Source organism: Phoenix dactylifera, chromosome 15 (genome assembly GCF_051530095.1).
Source record: "Phoenix dactylifera cultivar Ajwa chromosome 15, Ajwa_hap1_PhDact_Kaust_v1.1, whole genome shotgun sequence".
Taxonomy (NCBI): Eukaryota; Viridiplantae; Streptophyta; class Magnoliopsida; order Arecales; family Arecaceae; genus Phoenix; species Phoenix dactylifera.
In genome coordinates, this window is record NC_143204.1 from 15,608,897 (window position 1) to 15,633,843 (window position 24,947).

The 24,947-nt window shown below is 42.9% G+C and overlaps 1 protein-coding gene across 3 annotated transcripts in view; it reads right to left on the minus strand.

Moving 5' to 3' along the window:
• The window catches only part of LOC103707403 (putative WRKY transcription factor 4), a 21,732-nt gene extending 1,172 nt beyond the window's left edge, over positions 1-20,560 (minus strand). Inside the window, exons 1-4 of one of the 3 annotated variants that reach the window (XM_008791871.6) lie at positions 19,886-20,560; positions 15,555-16,273; positions 15,334-15,474; positions 73-742 (exon numbers count right to left, since the gene is read on the minus strand). In XM_008791871.6, coding sequence (XP_008790093.3) covers positions 445-742; positions 15,334-15,474; positions 15,555-16,273; positions 19,886-20,356 — 1,629 coding nt within the window. In that variant the 5' untranslated portion in view covers positions 20,357-20,560 and the 3' untranslated portion in view covers positions 73-444. Of the gene's footprint in view, positions 1-72; positions 743-15,333; positions 15,475-15,554; positions 16,274-19,885 lie in introns of those variants that run through there. The other 2 variants (XM_008791872.6, XR_016398541.1) reach the window with 2 other exon arrangements.
• Positions 20,561-24,947: the final 4,387 nt, after the last annotated feature.

Sequence of the window (24,947 nt, forward strand, 5' to 3'; positions counted from 1 at the left end):
GTTTCTGGGAAAAGTAGAAACCTAAATCACATCCAAGCATCCACTTTCAGTTTCGAATACTAAAGAAAACCATATACAAATTTTCCATTTTGCCTATTATTCTTCTTGTATTCTTGAACCAGAAATGATGTATGATAGTTACAGTCAAGAAGTTACAGTCAAAAACCTGAGGAGGTTTCGAAAGGAGCGCATAAATGAACAGTAATCACTAAAGGAGGGAGTTTGGTAGGTGTTGAATTGATCAGATACAACAACACAATATGAGTTTTAATTAATGTTCCAGCTGCAAAACTTCCTGTCCAAATCTGATAATTTAGAATGCAGTGCCGCTTTGTTGATAAAGAACTTGATCAGGACTTTCATAGTACCCATGTATGCAGCACATAACTTCATGAGCTTCCCCCATAGTCCAAAACAAACTTCACAGCAGAATAGCCTAAAAAATTAAGTGATTTCATGCTCTTCTTTCAGCTCTAGAACTGCAACTGGTCTCTGATCACTGTTTCTGTAGTCTTTTATCTTAAGTGAGGCTTGATTATTGGATATGGTATATTGTGTTTTTGGTTGTAAGCAATTGGAAGTAACACTGGCGCTAGCTGTGTTATGGCTGCTGTTTCTGGCAGCAGGTACATCATGGTTATGTTTCCCCTCATATGTTGTTATAACAGCCTTAGGGTCTGTTGGAGCTCTCTCTATATGCTTCCTGACATTGCATCCCGCATAAGTGCACTTGTAATAGCTCCTGCTTATTGAAATAGAAGGTATCAGCTGTATATACAGAAAGAAAGAGAAAATATATTTACAATGTCAAAATAAACACCACCAGGAATTATAGTGAAACAAGTGACTCATAAATCAATCTTGAGCAAACTTTTTCAAATATTAGATGCAAATCATGCAGTTACAAATATCTGCAATTGTAATACTTGCAGATAGGGGTGCAATCAAGCTGATCTTAACTGACCCTGGATCTGATCGAGATTGGCTTGAAATTATTTTTTGAGCCTAATTTTGAGATCAAGCTTGATTTTCGTACAATTTGATTGAGCCTAACTCAGGCTTAATTTTGAATTGAGCTGAACAAGAGCCGAAGTGATCAGCTTGATAACCTCAGATTAAGCTGAAATCAGTTTGAGACCGTATCAAGCTTGAATCAAGTTTGTTCAAGCTTGAATTAAGTGGCTCCCATGGATGACTCTAATTCGTTGACATGCAAACTGGATAAATGACAATGTCTGGGTATCCATCTCGCAACAGCTTCAAAGATTTGATTACAGATCTCATCCATTTCATAACAAATACCAGTAATTAACAAAATCTTCCCCTTGTTCTCATGGAATATGGTTTCTGCATATCTTATAAGATTTGGGGGGACTTGTAATTTACTCAAAGCCAGCAGCCATAAGACAGAGTCGAAATAATCAGAGAAAGAACTAACCTTCAAGCACTATTGAGTTGAGATAGCCACAAAGGAAAGGAACTAGAGCTAAAAGTAGGTCGGATCATTTCCGACCGTATCCGATTTGGATCGGATTCGAATATTATTTTTTTTGGTCTGATCGGATTCAGATACAGATCCGGATAGTCAGTTCAAAAATCTTCCAGATATGGATACAAATGCGGATATATTTGATTTTTTTAGATCCGGATTCAGATCCGGATCTGGATATCCGTATAACAAGAGTAAGCGAAAAGAAAAGTGTAAGTTAAATCAAGAAACCAATTAAGTGATTAACCAAACCTAAACTAAAAGGAACCCAGATATTGGATGACCTTCATTTAAGACAGTATACAGAATACCCGACTCGAATCAAATTCTTCAAATCACCCCACATGCCTGAAAGGCTTAAACCTCTCGTTCGTCCGTTTCGTTCCTCTTTCCTCTTTGTCGTCTTCAAGCAACTAGAGTTTCGAAACTTCCGTCCAATGATAGCCGTGAGATGCCTCGAAGGCGCTATAGAATCTATCTACTTCAATGACGAGCAACCTTGAGTGGTATATCATTTATGAAATTGTAAATTTTTATTATTGATAAATGCTTGTTAAAATTATTATTATTTAATTGAATATTTTCTTTATGATCATGTCTTTATTGCTAGTTTTCATCGTTGAATTTTGCTAAAATTTGATTAAATATCTGAAAAAGTATCCAATTTATATTCGTATTCAGGTAAAAAAATATGGATATGTTTAATATCCGATTTGTATCCGTATCTGTTTATAATAATATGGATATACTTAATATCCGATTCATATTCGTATCTGTTTAGAACAAATATGGATATTAATTTTGATATCCGTTTAATATCCATATCCGTATTCATTGAAAAATATGAATACAAATATAAATATATCAATATCCGATTCATATCCTATCCATTTTCAGCCCTAAAAGGAACCCCATGAAGATTTTTCTCATAAATTAAAATTCTCATTTCTTTTTTAAGCAAAAGCCACATGTAAGTAGCATACTATCCAATTACAAGGGAATCAGAGAGAGAGAGAGAGATTAACGTGGCAACATGAAAGGTCCAACCAAAGTATCATAAAGTTACTTTCGTAAAATAAGATACAAAAGCGAAGCAGTGATCAATTGTCTCAAAGTTATTGGGGATTAGGATAAAGAGAAACCAAGTGGCAATAATGTCCTTGTCAAAGATAAACCATAATAAGAATATCATTCCACAATTTTAAGCAAACAAACCATATAAGATGATACCTAATGTAATACCACACAACTCATAAGCCAACAAATGATGGGCATCATAGATAGGATCTGGACTCTTTACGGGAGAAACTTAAGAAGGGGAAAAAAATTTAGGGGCATTATGCAACAGGTATGGCAACACATTTTAACTCATCACTTTCCAAATTTAACTTATTTATAAGCAATATGTAAAGTGCAATGCATGTTAGGAAAATAATAATAATATCAATGTCAATTACCAAATTATGTTTACTTATCTCATTAAGTAATAATTCATAAAATAAATATTATATTCTTTATAGATATGTTATTATCTAAAAAATATAAGGAACTATTCCACATATGAATTACATGTACAAACAAAATAATATAGCATGAGGAGAGAAGAGGGTGAAAGAATGACATAAAAAATATAAATTTCATCCAATATATATGTGTACTTAAAATTTGCAAAACTATCATATGAGGTGTTTGTACAGAAAATGCAATAAGAAAGAAGGCTACTGCTTCATTTCTCTTACTATATTAATCAAAAAATAGCATTACTAGACAAATAATTTAAAATAAAGAAATAAAAGTGGATGGTTGCTTCTTCCTCACTCCTATTGCACACTTGCACTCACCAAATCATCAATGACTTTCAAAAACATATGAAGAAAAAACAGATATCAAAAAACTATATATTTCCCAACTCTAGGCTTTGGATAATAGTTTCTCAACTTTCGAAACAAAAAAGTTAAGAAATAAAATATATGTCCTGAAATTCTGAAACAATAAATCTTGTTTCCCATCTCATTTTTTATTGCATCAATCAAATCAGAGAACTTAAATAATTAAAAGAGAAAGAAAGGAAAAAAAAGAAGAGAAAAGGCATGCCTTGTCTTTCTTAGACTTCCACACAGACCTTTCCTTTACAGTCCAATTTGACATTACCAAAATCCTTTTTGGACTAGGTTTTTTCAAGCTATTCTATTCTTAACTCTTATTGTGACAATCCGTGCGGGCGTGTTTAGTTCCACATCGGTTATTCGCTGGGTAGATCTTGGATACTTATACAGGATCAAGGAACCCAAATAATACCTTCCAGCTAGCCATTTTGGAGGAGATCCCGAGTTGTTACAAATGGTATCAGAGCGGACCCAGTCCATAATCTATGTGGACTAGGGGACACTGCAGCACGGATCCATTAGGGCTAACCATGAGCCGATCGTGGTGTTTGTGATTAGATTTGAATGGATTTGAACCCTTAGCCTGACGAGGACGTCAGGGCTTGAACGGAGGAGTATGTGAGGATCCGTGCGGGCATGTGTTTAGTCCCACATCGGTTATTCGCTAGGTAGATCTTGGGTACTTATACAGGATCAAGAAATCCAAATAATACCTTCCGGCTAGCCATTTTGGGTGAGGTCCTGGGTTGTTACAAATAGTATCAAAGCAGACCTGGCCCATAACTTATGTGGACTAGGGAACACTGCAGTACGGATCTATTGGAGCTGACCACGGGCTGATCGTGGTGTTTGTAATTAGATTCGAATGGATTTGAACCCTTAGCCTGACGAGGACGTCAGGGCTTGAACCGGAGGAGTATGTGAGGATAAGTGCGGGCGTGTGTTTAGTCCCACATCGGTTATTCGCTGGGTAGATCTTGGGTACTTATACAGGATCAAGGAATCCAAATAATATCTTCCGGTTAGCCATTTTGGGTGAGGTTCTGGGTTGTTACACTTATATGATAATAAGGAGCTTTATGGAAGAAGCATAGGAGAGAGACAAAATCAAGATCCCTAGCCCAAACTCCTCACTCGGATGATTTAACACCCCATCGAGTCAACCCCCCACTACGCATTGTGAGAGACCCCCCTCATCTCTCGCTTGTGACGGGCGCCTCGCAATCACTCGGAGCGCTCGATCCATCCCCTTTGTCCTCTGCTCGGCTCAATTTGCTGCTCGGCCTCCCCTCTCCCCCTCAGGCGTCATTGGTAACATCCCCCCCACTCTCCCTCCCTCCCCCTTTCTCTCTCAATCGGATTAGAGTTAGGGCTTCTCCCATGCCCCGCTTCCTCTCTCTTTGCCCCCTCTCCTTCCTCTATCTCCCTCTCCCTCCCTTCCTCTTGCTTTCTTTCTTGCCCCTCTCTCTCCTCTATTTCCTTCTCCCTCTCCCCCTCTCTCTCCTGTTGTCTTCATTTAAGAACAAAGGAGAGTGGAACAAGGGGGGAAGGTTTCGAATTTTGAACTGAAGTCGGCGAACCATACGCCAACTTCAGTTCAAAATTGAAAATAAAAAAAAAAATCCAAAATGGACCAGAATGACACAGTACTGATGCAATATTGTACCGCCGGATAACCAGTACAGATCTCGTTCCCGGTACAGCTAACCTTGATCCAATTGGTTTTGGCATCCCGAGGGTGACACCAATGCTTCTAACGAATACAAGCCAATTAAAATCAAAATAGGTAATTCATCTAATGAACACTAAAATTAAGTAGATAATGGTGGGTAAATATAAGGGATCCTTCAACAATATTAAAAGTGGTGAGGGTATTTTGAGAATAAAAGTTGGCATGAAAATATTCAACTTCAAAATCAAAACTGATGTTCTTTTGATATAATATAGATATGCCATCATATGGACACAAACCTTTGTCCAAAACTATAAGCATCAATTATGGATCCTATTCCAAATTCATCTCAATAAGATTTAGGGTTTTTTGCATATATACCCCATCAAAGATGCCTAATTGTGTATTTACCCATAGAAAATTAATAAATACATCTATAACCCTAACATTTGGGTTTTCTGCAGTTCTACCGTTATGATACTAATCCAACCTGACAACATCAATAGCTAGCCATTTATCTTTTAAATGACTTGAATATCCTTTACAATAATACCCCTCCAAAGTTTTCTATGGTACAATAGATATTTTAGAAAGTCTTTTTTTCTTTTTTTGCAAAATTTTCCCTCCAAAATGTGTGAGAAGTTTTATCATTTAACTCAGCAAATTATTATTTAACCCACTATAATTTGGTCAGAATGATGAGGCAAAGTAGACCAAGAAGGAACGATAGCAACCGAAAGGGGAGAGTTAGGGTGTGTGAAAAGGGGAGAGTCAGGGTGTGTGAAGGTATGGATTCTCATACCCCTATCCTAAATTTGCCAACAGTCTTACAGCTCATAATGTCCTAGTTACGGCGCATAGTCATCAAGTACATATTTGAAACTTAGAAAGCTATTGTTTATTAATATTACTGAATGGGGATTGACAGTATTATTCCATAACCAACAAGCCTTATCCACCTATATGTGGGCTACAAGTAGATGAAGCTATGCTTCACAAAGTTCGAGAATGCTTTCTTATTGCATCAATTCCTACCTTAGGTAACTTAAGTAAAAGAGAGGTGTACATGAGATTAAATGGTCAATTATATATTACAGTAAACACATACATTTCTCACATACATATATACAATTGTTCTTTCTGTTCAAGAACAAAATCTTATTGGAATTGTCCATATCGGGTTCATCCATCGGAATCACTACACATCCTTAATCTAATGAAATGGGATGAATGGAGACGGTACACATAATTATCTTGAATGTATCAGCCATTTCTTTATTTTTCGATTTCTTGGAAGGGACAAAAGAAACATCTTGTTTTTCCTTCAAAAATCTCTGATCTCCAGTGGATGTCTCAACAAGATTTGAACCCCATTGAAATTCTCACCATCTGTAGAAAAAGAATGAATTGGTCTTTTGTGGGATTCCTAAGAAATTGTTTGATTTTTTCTAGAAGTGGATGATTGTTCATCTACTTCTAACATTTCATGAATGCCAGAGACATTGAGGAAGATCCAAAAAGGCATTTCACGAATCAATCTCATACTATCTCCGTTTATTCCATTTGAAAGAAAGGAAAGATTCAAAAGAACTAATCTTTCTTTTCGTTACTAACTCTTTGTTTAGTAAATCAACGTGTGATATTCTAAATCCTCATTTCTAATCAAATCAAAATGATTTATGGATAGATGAGAAGATCCTTTCAATTGGCTAGAGTCTCTTACTTGAAGAAAATAGATATTGTGGAATCATGTTAATACTTGAAGATAGGATGATTTTAAAGTTTTATGCTGACCAACGGATGAAAGTATTCAGAATAATAAATTAATGAAGGTTTGATGATTGAGAGAAGTATAATGTCATCATTTTTTCGCTCTTTACGATCAATTTTACAAAAATAGAGAGCAGAGAAAGAGATAGGGAGGGAGGGAGGGAGGAGGAGGAGGAGGATGAAGAATTGAAAAAAACCAGCAATATGTTGGAATTGTATGGTGGGTGAGTTACAAATACAAGATAAGGATAATAAATATGTTAATTATGAAATGAAGTTTTGACGTTGCATTAGTTGAGGATGAAGTGGTAGAGAACAAATCAAATAATATGCTTATGAATACTGAATATATGAAAAGGTCCAAGGAAGGAAAGTTGCTAAGAGTTGCCTCAAATAGTCGTGGTACAAAACAAATCACAGGGAAAAGGTGGGAAGAAAATGGCACTGACTATGCATGGTAGGAAGAATGGTCGAGAGTTATATTACTAACCATGAACAAATTGGATAGAATTTATTGGCTTTAGTCATGGTTTACTGTTTTGTGTATACGATTCAATTTCGAATCATATCAGTGGGTTTTGTTTTTATGAATTAATTTCAATCATATAAGTGTGCAACAAGTTTAAAATGGAATGCCACAAAAACACAAGCCAAAACTGCTTCCACACCAAAGCCTCTCCTCCCCTTTCTCACTTGCCTCCTTATCCTCAGTTTTACTCATATCTCCCTCTGAAACCTCATTTTATCTCCTTTTTACATGGCTGACCATCAGGCTTAATCAGTCTTACATCCTACACTCCTCAGTATGTTTACAATAGTGAGTTTGCCTATTTCTGGTCGGAAAATAAAAAAAGGAAAGCATGTTGATCTTTTGGCTCCACAGTTTATCAAAGTACCAAGTGTGTTTTTAGTTTTGGTTCCAGATTAGTCATCTGCATCTTCCCAGCTATCTTCTTTCTAGTTTAATGAACTATGTGATTTTGTCCTCTTCTTTTTTTCATTTTCATAAGCTGTTTCATATCCAAAAAGCTGACAACTTTAAAGTTCATATCTAACAACTGATGGTTCACATTCCAGAAACAATAGTTCGAACCTTATGCTATATGTTTGTGCACCTCTAAGAAAACATGCGAAAAAGAAACTAAAGATGGCACTTCAGCAACTTAGCCAATGAGCCTTATAAAGTTCATAGTTAAAGCCTATTACATGGACCCCTTCCTTTATGTTGTTGCCAGTGCTTTCCCAGGCTGAGCCGCAAAAGAATAATCAAAAACAAAATTATGCTTGAAAGTTCTCAAGCGGGGCATGCCAGGATCAGTAATAGCACTTAAAATATGGAATCACTATACTTTTGAGATAAATCTTCTAGAATTGTACATGTAAGAAGAAAGTCTAGATCCTACCATTCTACATCGTACTTGAAAAGTTCCTTCTTGCAGTCCTCTTCTTTTCTCTCTTAGCCAATATGTTTGCAACAACTTAGATGAAAATGCTGGATTATATGCACAGAAAGGCAGCTTGAAAGATGGACATGAATATGAGTGTCAAATGGCAAAAGATGCGGCGTCAGCTGGATCATTGAATTATAAGTGCTTATGAGAGAGAGAGTGAGTGACTTGGGATGCGCGCCCAGGTGCGATTTTTTTCGTGCGTTGGGTGGGGACTTTCTCCAAACAGCTGGGGGGTGGAGGCTGGTGTGGGAGTGGGGTCGGTTCGTCAAGCTTAGTGCAACTGAGACCTGATCGTATAACTGGGCTCCACGGATGGCGTCGCTGGGTTCGAATGCACCGGGGGAGGCGGTGGCGGCGAGTCAGGGCGATCTACCGACACGACTCCCACCGAAGGTGACCGGTGACGGCCGGACGTGGGCGGCGGTGGCGAAAGGCACGGGTAGGCCGCCGATGTGGACCCAGGACCAGATCTCTGAGGTGGAATTGGAGGCGCTGAAGCTACGGTTCACGGATGAGGTCGAGATACCGGCGGAGGAGGGGGAGCTGGCTAGAGCGGCGTGGAGGGACACTGCGGTGATCGTGCGCAGTATGGGCCGCCGGGTGCCAGTGGAGTGGATCCGCCGGGAGCTGCAGGTGGTCGGAAAGCTTGATTACGACGCCGAGGCGTTTACGATGGCAAACGAGACATTTGCCTTTCGCTTCCGGACGGTGAATGAAAGGGAAGCGGTCATGGAGGCTGGACCGTGGCTGGTGGCCGGCCAGTTACTCGCTATGGAGCGGTGGCGACCGAATTTCGTTCCGGGTGAAAAGCAGCTCAGCCGGCTGGTGGTCTGGCTCAGGCTTCCCAACCTGCCGATGGAGTACTGGACCAAACGGTTGATTCTGAATATTGCAGCAAAGGCCGGCCGCCCACTGGCTTTGGATAAGATCACGGATCACGGCCGGATGCTAGGTTATGCGAGAGTCAAAGTGGAGCTAGACGCGAGGGAGCCGATCCGACCGGGGACCTTCGTCCGGATAGGCACTGATGTGCACTGGCAGACCTTCCGCTATGAAAACCTACCGATCTTCTGCTACCGATGTGCTCGCCTTGGTCATGGACTCGACGCTTGCCCCTATCCGCCGGAGCCGGTGGTGTCTGGAGCTTCGGGTGACTGCAGTGCTCAGCAGGCCTTGTCACCGGAGTCGAAGGAGGGGGTTGAGGCGGGGAGCCAACTCCCCTTTGGGCCGTGGCTGTCGACAACCAGAATCCGACAACCGAGGGCGAGTAAGCCGGTGAAGAAGATGACCGAGTCTGAGGACACGGCATTGAAGAAGACGACTCACCTGGCTCCTGAGTCCGGGCCGAGCTCCCCCCGCAGGGCGCCGAGTTCCCCTGAGTCGCCTATGGATACTGAAGGGTGGCAAAAGCCAACCAAGCTGGCTAGGCGGAGATCACCGGGGAAGGGGGCGGCCGGTGACTCGGTGGTCACGAGTGGCGAGCCCATCCAAATCGGTGCGGTGACCGAGTCAGCTCCGAGCCCACTCAAGGCGAAGGGCCAAAGTTTGGGCCTGGAGAGGCCGGCCCACCATGTAGGCCCTGGGTCGGCCCGTGGCCAGGGCTTCAGCCCGATGAAGCGGGCCAGGAGCCCAACCAAATCTGGCCTGTCGCTGGGGGCGGGGAAAACTGTGCGAGGGCCGGCCCAGACGCTGGCTAGAACAGCGTCGTCCTCCTCCGTCGATGGTTTGGAGAGACGCCGGCGAGAGGATGGGAGGAGGCATTTTCGGAGCGCCTCCTTACCGCCGGCGAGGCCCCCTACTAGACAGAGGCCAGCTGGTGACGCTGTCGGCGGTGGTTTGGAGTCTTCACCGGCTTCGCTCCCCACTCTGTCAACGGACGTCACTGGTGCCCCAGCGGGCTGTGCGGAGCCGGCGGCGATGGCGATGGCGGCAGCGGCTGAATCCGGAGGGCCGGTGGGTGTTGATACCTCTTGCCTGGACGGTGGTGGTGCCCTCTCGAGCCGGAAGGCGAGGAACGGTGAGGGCCCCAGCGGCTGCGATGGCAGGAGAGCTGTGGGAAGGAACTCGAAGGGAGACACGCCGGCGGGGTTGGGCAAACCGGGCCTCTCTGAGGGGGTCTTGACAGGAAGGCCTCCGATTCCGATCACCCCGGCAGATTGCATAGCTGGGTGGAATGGAACGATGGAGGAGCTGGGCAGCTTGTCCTCGGCGTCAACCTCCCCCATGCCAATTGGTGAAGTGGTAAGGAGGGGTGTGTCAGGCGGCTCAAAACAGGGTTCACCTATCCTGGAACATGGGAGGGTGGTTGACTTGTTGAGAGCTTCAATCCAGGGAAGTGATATGGTCCCAGTGGTAGGGGACATCGATCAGGTGCTAGAAGCAGATGGCCCGAGGAGGGTGGGCACAACCTCATTTGATAATATTAAATGAAGGTGCTAGCATGGAATTGTAGGGGGCGGCCAAACCATCCTTTTCCTCCTCATTCAAAAGGTTAGTTCAGCTTCATAGTCCCGAAATTTGCCTTCTATGTGAAACACGGGTGTCCGGAGATGGTTTACGTCGTGTGCAGCGGCGGTTGGCCGGTGATTGGGAAACCTTTGCAGTGGAGTCTCGGGGTCTATCGGGAGGCATCTTGTTGTTGTGGAAGCGAGGTATGGCTTCGGTGGATGTATTTTGCAATTGCTCTCAGCAGGTGGTGATGGTCATCTCTGAACCAAACGAACCCCCGTGGGTGCTATGTGGGGTTTATGCTAGTACCGATTACCGGGCAAGAAGAATTCTCTGGGGGGAGCTGACGTGTCTGCTGTCCCAGGGGGTTCCGACTTTGGTAGTAGGTGATTTTAACTGTATCTTATGCCCAGATGATAAAAGAGGAGGTAGAGCCTATTCTGACTCGGTGGACAGGAGGGAGTTTCGGGAGTTTATGGGGAGAAATGGGCTGGTGGACCTTGGTTTTTCTGGACCTCGTTTCACTTGGTGCAACAATCAGCGTGGGCAAGCTAGAGTGTGGGAGCGGATTGATAGGGCCATTGCATCAGCGGACTGGATCCAGCGATTCCCGGCATACCAGGTCAGTCATCTAGCTCGGATTGCTTCTGATCACTGCCCTCTCTTGATATCTACAGTTTCGGGATCCGTCCACCACAGCCCCTTTCGCTTCGAGAAGCTGTGGTTGTCATATCCCCAGTCTTGGGATGTAGTCAGGGAGGCGTGGAGTGCGTCAGTTCGGGGTGATGCTATGCAGAGAGTGTCTCGTAGGTTGGAGCTCACCAAACGGCGTCTTCGTCGATGGAACCGAGAGGTCGTCGGCAATGTTTTCCGGAGGATAGAGGAGGTGGAGGCAGTGATACTGGACGCCCAGGGGCGGGAGGACCGAGGAGAGGAGCTTACGGAGGCCGATATGGCGGACCTGCGGCGATCGCTAGCCTCCCACCATTCCTTGTTGCGCCAGCAGGAGATTTTTTGGAGACAGAAATCTAGAATCCAGTGGGTCAAGGACGGCGACCGGAATACCACCTTTTTCCACCGATCGACAGTGATTAGAAGGCAGAGGAATATGATCCGATCCTTGAGGGTTGGAGTGGGCCACCGAGTGGAGGAGGAATCGGCAGTTAGACATGCACTATTCGAGTTTTTCAGGTCCAGGTGGACGGATGATGGTGGTGTATATGAGACGGGGTTGCTCCCCCAGGCGGAGACTACAGTAGGGGAGGCAAAGAATTTAGCATTGGTTCGGCCAGTGTCAGAGATAGAGGTGCAGGAGGCGGTTTGCAGTCTTGCAGAGGATAAGGCCCCCGGGCCGGATGGCTTTCCACCCTTCTTCTTTCGCAGATATTGGTGCATTATTCGGAGGGCAGTGGTGGAGGCAGTGCAGCTTTACTTCAGCCGAGCGAGGATGGCAGATGATTGGAAGGCTACATTCATCACATTGATACCGAAGCGTCCGGACGCTTCGGAGCCGAGTCACTACAGACCTATTAGTTTGTGCACTACCTTGTACAAGGTGGTGGCGAGAATCATGGTGGGGAGAATGAAGCATTTGATGCCTATGATCATCAGTCAGGAGCAGGGTGCCTTTGTGGGGGGAGGAGTATTTCGGACAACATTTTGCTTGCTCAGGAGATGATGGGGGATCTGCAGCGAGCTCCGAGGGGACGATGTTTGATGGCAGTGAAACTAGATATGGAGCGAGCCTATGACCGGATCCGGTGGGACTTTCTACGACGGGCATTACAGAGCTTTGGTTTCCACCAGACGTGGATTGACTGGATCCTAGGATGCGTGCAGGGGCCTAGCTTCTCCATTTTGATCAATGGCATGCCATCGCCCTTCTTCCGTGCCACTATGGGTCTTCGCCAGGGATGTCCTCTATCCCCGTTCTTATTTATCATCTGCTCTGATGTGCTTTCTCGTGCTTTGCATGCTGCTTGTGGGAACCGGGAGCTGGTACCTTATAGTCCAGCCCCGGGTGCCCGACCTATTTCTCATTTGTTATTCGCAGATGACTGCCTCTTACTCGCCAGAGCGGGGGTGGCGGATGCCAGAGCCCTTCAGGGAGTGCTGACAGAGTATTGTGCCATGTCCGGACAGAGGGTCAATTTACAAAAGTCCGCTATCTTCTTCAGTCCCAGCATTGAGGGGAGGGTGCGACGGGAGATCAGGATGATTCTGGGGATGCAGGAGCAGATTGGGACCCTGGTCTACCTAGGGGTCCCCATCACAGGGAGGAGACTACGGGTGGCAGAGTGCTCTATCTTATTGGAGAGGGTGCGGAGCAGACTAGAGGGGTGGCGGGCATCGTCGCTTTCTATGATGGAGAGATTGACATTGATCAGGTCAGTTCTATGCTCTATGCCTATTTATCTGATGGCACACACAGCGGTGCCGAAGACCGTGTTGGAGAGGATTGAGCGGCTTATGCGGAGTTTTCTTTGGGGCTCCTATGGGGGGGGGCACGGGATACACCTGCTAGCTTGGGAGAGAGTCTGCCAGCCACTGCGTGAGGGTGGGCTGGGAGTGCAGTCACTATTAGTACGACGCGAGGCTCTTTTGGCACGGAGGGCGGTATAGTTTGTCTTGGAGCCGCACGGTCATTGGAGCCAGGTCATGATTGCCAGGTATGGCCGAGCGGGACCCGAGGGGCTGGTGATAGCTCCTCGGAGGAGATCCTTCATGTGGCGAGAGATCGGGAGGTATGTGCCTATGGCTCTGGCGCATACGAGGTGGCTGATCGGTGACGGACAGAGCATCGACGTGTTGGCGGACCCATGGGTGGATGCACTTCCTTTCAGACTATGGCCGACGACGATCAGTGTTGAGGCGGGGGCAGGACTTCGGGTTTCCGACTTGCTCAGGCCGGGGGAGGCGGTGTGGGATGGCGATAGGCTGGGCCAGTTGTTTGGGGAGCATCTGGCGGAGCGGGTACGGGCGATCCCCCTTCCGGAATTCGCAGGCCCAGATGTCAGAGTTTGGAGCACTACCTGTCGAGCCAGTGTTGGGATTGGCGAGGTTTTCCGGGTTCTTCAGCTGGGTTTACAGCCGGGCCTAGACTGTGGTTGGGTGTGGAGGTTTGGACTACACCAGAGGGTTGCTCTTTTCCTCTGGAAGGTGGCCTGGGAGCGGTTGCCGACATGCTCAGTTTTGAGTAGACGTGGTATGAGCCTGTCCCCCTTATGTCTGGATTGCGGGGTGGCCGAGTCGGTGGATCATGTACTATTTCACTGTGTAAGGGCGAGAGGTGTCTGGAGTATGACTGAGATCCTGGAGGACACCTGGAGTGGGAGGGTTATCTTCCTGGAGGTAGTTCGGCAGTGGGCTGGTGTTCCCCAGATGCGGAGATTAGCTATCAGGGCGTCCTGTACAGCATATCAGATATGGCTGGCCAGGAACGCCCGGGTCTTTGGGGAGCGGCGGCTATCCCAGCGATTTGTGATGGAGCGGGCTTATGCCCAAGCGGATGAGATTATCCAGGTAGAGTCTACTCATAGACCTATGATAGCTCGGGACACCTGGGGCTCCCACATTGCTTCGGCAGCTCCGCATAGGGTATTCTTTACCTGGGAGCCCCCACCCCCGAGTTTCCTCAAGGTCAATTTTGATGGCTCTGTCTTGGACGGTGGCAGGAGGGGAGGGGCCGGATTTATTGTCAGGGGCCCCGGCTCTGATGTGTTGGCAGCAGGGGGCCATCAGATTTTTGACATTTCGGTTCCAGGGGCAGAGCTGCGAGCGGCCTAGATGGGTCTGTCCTACGCGCGGCGGGTGCTCCACGCGAGCTCGATTCTTCTCGAGGGTGACTCAGCTACGGTGGTCAGCTGGATCCGTAGGGATCCGAGCAGTCATGGCGGTGCTCACCCCTTACTTCGCGACATTTGGATGATGGCGAGGGTGGGTGTCACATTACAGGCCAGGCATGTGTATCGGGAGGCCAATGGGGCGGCCGACTGGGTGGCTGCGTATGTCGCGTGCCACTCAGGTGGTACCTTATGGGTCGGGGAGAGAGAGATGCCCGGAGCACTTCGGGACCTTTTGTATTCAGACTCTATAGGGTGTATTCGTACCCGCTATGTATGAATTGCCCGCTTTAGCCAAAAAAAAAAATTATAAGTGCTTATTGCATTTCTTCATAACAAATTTTTGTTGGAGTTCTGGATAGCGCAACAAACAATCCAGCAATACCTCTACAAACATAAACTCTTGTACAATCTAATGTGGATACTGATAGAAGGCAGAGTGCATATGCAGAAAATATGGTGGAAGAGCAAGAATAAGTTCCTTCAGTTATCCTGGACAAAGAGCTGTTTAGTTTCTTGTGTTCATATAGGTTTGTGAGATAAGGATACAGTATTCGCCTTGTTTATCTTCTTTTTATAGAAAAAAAAATCATAGCATTCTATGATGTCATGTTTGATGACCATCCAAGAAATTGTCTCAGGGATTATGAGCAAATTCTAGAAAGACCTAGTGTGAAATGATTATAAAGTGCACATTTAATGAGATATCCTAGATTAGAAACTGGACTTTTAATCATAGAAACCATAGGATACGATTATCCAAGAAAAGTACTACCTTGGGTGAGGATTTCCTTTTACCACTTTCTGCCCATACTTGCGCCACCTATAACCATCATCCAGAAGATCAACCTCACTTGTTGTCTGAACAATGATCCTAGGTTCTGCCACTGTCCTTTGTGAAGAAGCTGATATGTTCCTAACCAATTAAAACAAGCATTTTTCAATATCTGAAATTCAATGTGATTTTGGGTAGTTTGGTAGGTATAAAATATTCACCTTCTTTTAGAATCAGGGTCGTCATCACCACCTTCATCTGTTCTCAGTTCAACATTGCCCGCTTCTTCACTGTCGCTAGCACCAGATAATTGTTCAGCTGTTCCATAATCTCCCTTAGATGCTGAAGGAGCAGCCATAGTCTCATTTGATCTGCTGAAGTTTCCAGGGTAAACCAGGGAACCTGGTTCAGAGTTAGCAGGAATACCAGCATTCCCGTTAAATTCATTAGACCCACTTGGCAAAGTACCACCTTCCTTGGCATGCTTATTTGGTTGGGGCTGCCGATGATTGTGTTGACCCTTATAGATTATCTCAGTTATTTGGCCATCAAGGGAGTGCTCCACCTTTTTCTTAACTGGACAGTTTGGATGCGTACATCTGTAGTAGCTACGAGGATATTCACTGCCCTTCACCATCTTCTGTCCATATTTTCTCCAATTATAGCCATCATCAGCAGGTTTATCAACAATAACGGCTGTAGGTTGAGATCTCCGATCAGAATGAGGACCCTCTGTGGATTTCAAGTTGTTATTATCGGTGTTTGATGTCAGAGTCGACATTTCTTGGATTGGTGTCACATTGTCTTGTGCCAAGGATGTAGCTGTTGCCACTGAAAGGCAAGATGGATATTCAGCATGATTGAGCACTTTAAACTGAAACTGGGCAGCCTGGGCTGTGACTTGGGCCAGCGCCTGTTGATGGGACATTCCAAAGTTCCCCTGAATACCATTGCCCAATGCAATGAAACAAGTAACTTGTCTCACCGATGCTACAAAATTTAACTTCTTTCTAAACAAGAATTTGACATAAACTGAGAAGAAATTTGACCAAGGGAAAAAAAGGAATGGGCTAATAAGCACTTGTCAATTTCCAAACATATTAAAAATGAAGAAATATTTTTTAGCTCAAAAAGTTGGTCACTTTATAAGAACATTATGCACTAGCACAACAATGAAAAGCACAAAACTACTTTGACGTCTCTGTAAATTAATTCAAAAGGTGAACAGTTAAGCAGGAAAAAAAATCAGATAAGCTAGCTAAACGATAACAAATAAAAGGGTTGGTGATAACAATCACCTGCAAAGCAGTCATAAGCAACTGCTCCATTTCCTTTGATGCTTGTGTTTAGGACATTTTCTCTAAATTAGCAACTAGGTCTCATGATTAGACTTAACAAATCTGGTTAGAAATTTGATTCAAGTCAAAACCAACAATACCCTTTTAATTGTGTCTCTGTCTCAGCCTTTATTTAAAAGGAAGCTTTGTTCCAAACCCTGCCCAAACAACAGAAGGGAAATTCAATCCTCAACATAGTTGCCATGAACTACAATGGGCAGATATGATCTGGCAGCTGGTATAGAACAAACTTTTCGTCATTTCTCATGCAAAGGAGTAAATCTTCAATAAATGATGAGCATATTGATGACTGATGGAGTGATGCTAAGATATAGATGGTTGTGATGGACATGAATGACCGAGATTAAAATCAAGGGTTTGCTTGTTGTTCAGTACACCATAGCAACATGTACATTTATGATCAACTTATAAAAAGACTAGAGAGAACGGGGGTTCAGATATAGAAAGAGGTAGAGGTGTGGGTATCACAGGAAAGCTGATTGTGTCACAGAGATCAGATTTTATATGTGTAATATTGGCGTTAGACTTAAAGTAAAATCCCAGCAGAATTTTTAAGTTTTGTTAACCTTTGCTAGTGGAATTGTTAATACAGTTATAGATTCAATGAGGGAATAAAAGGTGAGGGCATGAGGTAGTAAAAGTACTATATTATTGCAGAGGAAATATAATGAACTTGTATTATGGATTCTATTACAAGTTAAGCAATTTGAAGATCCTCAGAAAAATAAAAGGTCAAGATAGCACATACCGATTAATATTTTCAAACCTTCCTGATACCCTTAGACAAGAATTTTGAGGAAAGAGTATTTCATAATCTAAATTATATTTTCATTAGCGGCATCCACCTTGACATATATAATTAACCACTAAAGCTACACTTTTTCCCTCCAAATACTGAAACATAACAAAAATGTGAATGTTTTTTTATCAAAAGAAAAGGTGAATATTGCCTTTTTATGGATATGAAGCTTACATCATAACTTCTTTATTAAGTCCATTCATAAGATAAGATTCCTCCTCGATACTCTTGCTACAAACAGTCTGTTGCATTCCCATGCCAACTCATAATAAATTTACCTCTGACATAGGAAACCAATTCCCAGATGAGACCATCACTCTCATCATTGAAGATTACGTGGTAAGAATGAGCAGATAAACTATTGACTTTCCTTTAACCAACAGTTTCTATCAAGATTTCTTTTTGGGGTCAATATTTCTTCTTAAAATCTCTGTTTATGGAAAATCAAAAATATCAATGAACTATAGTAATTTTGCACATACTAATTTTGAGACAAAAATCTATGCCTTGATAAGTGGGCTTTTTTCCATCATAATTTGGCCTCTGTACCACCCACTTTTCTTTGATATTCATCAAAATAACTGGATTGCAAATAGCCCATTGACCACTGTGGTCTGAGTGTTTCCAGATAAAGCAATTCGATTAGGAGTTACAAAAGCACAATACATTTTTAATATATTTTTTAACAGCCATCTTGCTTCTCAAAATACCCCATGTTGCACTACTACAGTTCTTTCATCAAAATACATAATACTGTATTTCTGAAGTCTGTAGAGATTGAAGAGAGGGAATACATTGAAAATTCCCCTATAAAAAAAATACTCCTTAAAGGCTTAAACTAATTTTTAACATCTTAATCAAAGCTAGTCTGTCTGACAGCATCACAATTAATTAAATTACATTTGACTCTGTAGTTTGTCCACGTTACTCGCAACTGAGGATGTCAGTGTTAGCATGGTTTTATCTTTGAATACAATCAATACATTCCATAAAATACCATTTCCTTACATATGGCATGCCAGAAATCCTCTTTCTCCCCATCAAAGAAACAGGGGGAGGAGGGGAGAGGGTGCACTTAGCAGCTAGAGGACAGATTAACCACTATCTAGAAGGCTTCCATCAAAGGAGAAAGTCACAAGGCAACTGCATCTCAATCTCTTCCAAGTCTTTTATCTAGAAGCACTTTTTCCTCATTTGTGTTAAGAATTAAGTTCCCTCCATTAATTGGTTCCAACTATTGGTAATAATGTAATTCAACCATAGGAGGTGTATCACTAGTTCCAATTATAAAATTAGAACGACTGCTTGAGATTATAGCATATAATTTCTATCTAAAGTATTATTTCAGTTTTTAGATTACGTAGTAAGTCATAACCATAACCATCAAGCCATATCCCAACAAGTTTTGGGGTCAGCTATATGAATCCTATAAATGACTACTTTCTGTGTTATTTCAAGCTTTTCTAGGTTCAGGTCCACAAATCTACTTAGCAACCACAATAAGTAATACATCTACTAAGTATTCAAAAAAAAAATCCCCACCAACTGAACTCACTGAACATCTTTATGCCCTTGTTTTTAGCCGATTGGATGCATGGATTCCATTGTAAGAGTTGCATACTTGTATTGGCATGATCTCGACTTCACAAGACCTGAGTAATCTAGATCAGTCAAAGTCAAAAAGAAAGGCAAAATGTATCTGTTAACACATAAACTTTTGATTTTTTTAGACGGAAGTTTAGTGGGCCATCTAAAGGTGACACCCCATGAGTCCCTGAGGCTAAGTGGGTACATATTAAAAAGTACAATCTCTCCTTGGCTTGCAGTAACATGGAACCGAGCATATCAGATTGTGTGCATCACAATTAGACTAGTTCTTTATCACAATTTAAAGCATCTAGACACGCCAAAGTTTGAACTTTATAGTTGAGTCAGTGGTGGTGCATCTTTATTGCGCGATATTAATCTTGCGCCATAAGATAAATAAGCCAAAGTAGTAATGCATGCCAACAAGAAATTCATCACCTAGTTTGATATTGCTTTTGTTCATCATCAGCATAAAATTGTCCAAAAACAAATCGACCACCAGTCCACACAATTTAAAAGCTCCACAACAAAGGGCTCTCGCCCACAAAGGTTGATTTCATTCGATGAAAAATTTCATGCAAAATCAACAAACTACATTACATATCCACCAGATATGAAATATGTTGCAAGTTTTGCAGCAAATTTCCATCCCCTTAATTATTATATCACTAAAACAAATTTCAGACCACCACTTAAATAAATTACTTGCTACCAATCCATACTCAATTAGCATCCAAAATTTGACCTCTTTATACTACAAGAGCAATTCAGCACAAATTAAAAATCGAATTTTTAAGCGATCACCTACCACACCGGGTGAAAAGAGAGCAGGAGAACCCAGCAAACAAGTTGGGCTGAGTCCTGGCGGCACCGCGAAGATCTGAGGAGGCTGAGCTATGTCCAGGCCCGGAGGCCGGTTCTGCCGCCCCAACCCACCCTCCTCTCTTCTCTCCACACCACCCCTCGAAGCCCTCTCCGCCTCCTTCTCCTCCTGCCCAATCGGCCGCCGGGGCGGCGCCGCTCCCACGGGGGAATTCATCGCCCCCTGAAGTAGCTGCGTGAAGGATTGGAACCCCGAGTCGGCGTCCTCGGCGAAGAAGCTCGACACCAGCGTCAGCGGGCCTGGGCTGACCTCCGACGGGCCCCCACCGCCAGCGGCGCCGCCCTGGAAGAGGGACTCGTAGGCAGAGCGGGGCGGGAGGGAGATGCTGGGCCGCCGCGGCGGGCCAGCCCTGGGGGCCGCCGCTTCTCCGCCACCGCCACCATGGTTCTCCGCCATCCGGTTCCAATCCCGCTATTTTTCGTCGGATTTCTTCCGAATTTTCTGCCGGGTATTTCGTCTGAGAAGTCAAGCCGTGTAAACTTGGGCAGTGGAAATTAACTCCCTCCAAATAAAAATCAAATCGGTAAAGTACCGTTGACTTGGGGGGCGGTGGGGAGGGAGTTAATAAATGGGAAATGGTTAATGACTCAAGTAGCCTTTGGGATGGTGGCCAATCTATCCTCTAGTTAAATAATTAAACATTTTTATATAATTAGAAATTGGAGATTTGATGTACTGAATTAGCCTTTGCAAGCTGCCATTTCACATGAAAAAGAAAATTTATTTTCCCAATTTCACACGAAAAAAATCATTGAGTCATAGAATTGAAAATTACCACATTGATAGATGTACGATCCAGCCGACCTGCATCGAGCTTTAGTATGATCAAACTTAGTTTAAAATTAATTCGAGTTTAAATTCTAAAATCAAACTTGATTTACTCATCATTATATCGAGCTCAATTCAATTTTAATTTTGAATTTATTTGAACGAGCTAAAATTTATTTAAAATAAAATAAAGCTTGGCTCAAACTTAAATGAAATTTAATTTTAGATTTCAAGTTTCGGTTCAAATGATTTGGATTAAATTAATATCTAGTGAACTAAAAAGTAAAAAAACTACACAATTTAAAGTTTTAATTCAACAATTTTTTATGCATATGATATATAATATATATAATTTAAATATATTCTATTCTTATTGGGCTGTGTTTAATTTTTGGCTTAGCTTATAATTTCTGTAACGACCCAGGATCTCACCCAAAATGGCTAGCCGGAAGGTATTATTTGGGTTCCTTGATCCTGTATCAGTACCCAAGATCTACCCAGCGAATAACCGATGTGGGACTAAACACACGCCCGCATGGGTTCTCACATACTCCCTCCGTTCAAGCCCCGACGTCCTCGTCAGGCTAAGGGTTTATATCTATTCAAATCTAATCACAAACACCACGATTGGCCCGTGGTCAGCCCCAATGGATCCTGCTGCAGTGTCCCCTAGTCCACATAGGTTATAGGCCGGATCCGCTCTGATATCATTTGTAACAACTCAGGACCTCACCCAAAATGGCTAGCCGGAAGGTATTATTTGGGTTCCTTGATCCTGTATAAGTACCCAAGATCTACCCAGCGAATAATCGATGTGGGACTAAACACACGCCCGCACGGGTTCTCACAATTTCTTTGTTACGTATTTTGCCGGTTCAAATTTTGTTTGTTTAGCTTCAAATAGAGCTTAATTCAAAATTCTCATTTGAGACTCTTGAGTTTGAGTTGGATTTTCTAAATAAAAAATTTTACCTAAGAAGACAGGAAATATACATTAAGTTTATTTTTAAGTGACCACCCCTCTTAAACCAATGGGTTCTCACTATTTCTCCCGTCATCTTAGTCTTTTATATTTATATATATATATAAAAAAGGAGTTAAATATGAGAGGGAAATGAGACACAAATTAATCCAGCTAACTTGAGTTGAGTATTCCACGGAGATTAAAGATTATATGGGGGATGGAAGAGAAAAGCGGGCAAGGAGACATGTAGGCCAGACTCTAGAAAGTTTCTCAAAGGATTTTTACTTTGTCTCTTCTAAGAGGAGAAAGAAAAAGGCCTACTTCTAGAAGCCCCTTCCCTTGAGAACCTCTCCGCGTTACAAACCGTGTAGCTGTCCGATCATAGAAAAATTGCATGCCTCCTCCTCTTCTTGCTGGCCCGAGACGTGACATAATAGATTAGCTTTTTCCAACCTCTCCGTCTCTAATTTTTTTCCTTTTTTTATAGAACGCACGCATCATACATATCTACCATAAATATATTCTACAAAAATAAAAAATAAAATATTCTCAAATAGAATCAGAATAGATGATAAATTAATTCATAAAATTTTATATAAAAAAAAGTAATTCAGTCTACCGCCCTCATTAGCTTAATTTTTTGTAAATGTATTTAATTATGAGAGACATTTTTTGACACTTCTGTAGATGCCATATAGAAGCGAAATGGCTGAGTCATCTTCAACAGCAGTGCAGTATGCTCTCAAAAGGTTGATATTTTGTGTGATCACGCAAAAGAAGCACCAACATGATTCGGCGAGATATGATTTATGATTTTTTTTTCATATCAAAAATGATTTTTGCCCTTAAGGTTGAACCATAAAAGGGGTTGAATCATAAAAAGGTCAGCATCAAATTTGTTGGATTTTTATGAAGTAACATAAGTTGTCGGCAATATCTAATGTATCCACCACCTCAAGGGTTTGGAAACCCTGGCCTACAGATTGTCCTATGTCCTTCGGATTTCAAACATCGACTTAATTGCTCATCTCATGGGGCCCCTAGTTTAGTTGCATCTCTTTAATAGCACCAAAGAAAATAAAACTGAATTTATGGACACCATTAGCAACCATTTGTGGGGCAAATTAAGGCTGATGCTTATATGAGAATGATGCAAATTCAACCCCTTCGGAGAGCCGGATCATTTAGGCTGCGATCGGTTTCGATATAAAGCAGACATAAAATTTGGAATAACTCTTATGTCCATGAGATATCATTTGGAAAGGAGATAAAAACAAGGAAGAGTTACACTGATCAAATTTATTTATATTATTATGATTTCATCATGAGGAGTTGTTATGAGCTATCCCTTGATATAAATTATTATTAAAAATATTTTTTTAAAAAGTGCAGTTAAATAAAAATTTATATAATCCATGGTCTAACCATTCATATACAATTTTACAATTCCCATTTCTCTTATTTCCGAGCTAAAAACAACCTTGATGTGGTGGTGGCGACCATGCATCTATTTACGAAAGATCACAAACCATGCTTCTATTTACGAAAGATCCGCATGCGTTACATATGGGCTGAGGGAGTGATTGCTAATCAATAGCAGAGTTCTCGATTTTAAGTGCGACTATGATCTTTTACACATTTGGATGAAGAAACAGATTTATCCAGACAGCAAGTCACACTATTTTATAGCTTTACCTTCTTCTTTATTATGTAGATGAGTTGTTGAAAATTTACATGCGTATCGAAAAAAAATTTCAAACCGACCTAGACCTTAATTCTAAATTGAAAGAGGATATAAGCTTGAATAGCTATGCTGCTGGTTGGAAGGCAAACTCTCTAGCAGACTATATTATGGATAAGATATGAACTTTTCATTACCCACAGGCATAGTGAGATATTATTTTTGCTGATTCCATGAGATGCGTTTTTACTGATTCCGTGAGACGTATTTATGTATATCAGAACTAATGCAGCCATCCCCGTTGCCCCAAAAATAAGTAGATGCCACTTTAGAGGGGGCATTTCAGGAACCAAAGAGACGTGGCTGCGGCGGCGACGTGCGAGGTTGGCGTTCTTTCGCGCAGGTAACTACAGAGCGCTGCGCGTGTGCCATCAGGATAACCCTTTTGACGTCACTCGCAGACAGGGAGGATGCATCAATAGCTTTCATTCAATTGATGGGATACGTTTGCGAGCGCAGTACGGAAGGAGAGAAGCCCGGGCCACCAAGGTGGTCGCCTAGTGGTAAGAGGACGATAATTTCGTCTAAGTTATCCGGATTCGAAACGCGCGGATGTTGATTAAATTAGGAGATCGGATGTCCTACGCCTGGATGGCTTGCTGGCGCTTTCTTTCCACTTGTACCAAGGTGGCGCTAGGATGACGTACCTACACGTGAGGCGGTAAGCCCACGGATCGGAGAAGGCACGTGAAATCTGCGATCTGTATCGAATATTCTCTGATGGAAGGAGGGCCCAATGGGGGCTGCTACACGGGTGGGCTAGTCCCTCCCCTCCCCTCCTTTTATATACCAAAAAAAAAAAAGAAGAAGAGAAGCTCGGCAGTTTTGTTTTCCCCTCCACATAACAACATGGGGAGCTCCATTGGGCCATCTTTCCTTCTTTCTTTCTTGTTTGCACCGGCAGCACCGTACACTAAACGTAAATAAGTACAGCTAATTTTTTTTTAAAAAAAAAGCTAGCCCAACGGATGAGAAACATCCATCTGATCCTCCAAATAAAATTTTCGATGTGCTGTACAACGTAAGATGTCATCCATTCAGCAGCTGAGTTGGCTTTCCGATACATATGCATGACTCTAAAGGATCTACAGTTCTTTGCCATCAGAATAGAGAGTATCCACCCAGCACGAAGGGTCGCCCACAAATTTCTCTATCGCCGTAGCTGAGTCACCCTCCAAGTGTATATACTCCGCCCACAGAGCGCTCCTCGCAAAGAAAATCCCCTCCCATGATGCCCATAACTCTGCTCCATTGGACCACCTTTTTCGGCTGGGTTTTGCAGGGGAAGTTATGGGAGTCGGGTACTCATGTAGCATCCTCCTCCATTGGTGTAGTTTCCTCCTAACTTAGTCCTAAAATTTACTAAGATTTCCTTGGCTATGTATCCTCTGCTGCACAGCATCATAGTTCCAGATCGGCTAATAAAAAGGTGCAATATAGATTTATAAACCTGGACCGGTCAGCCATTTAATAGTTCACGGTTTTTGGATTATGAATTGATGACGGGTGGTATC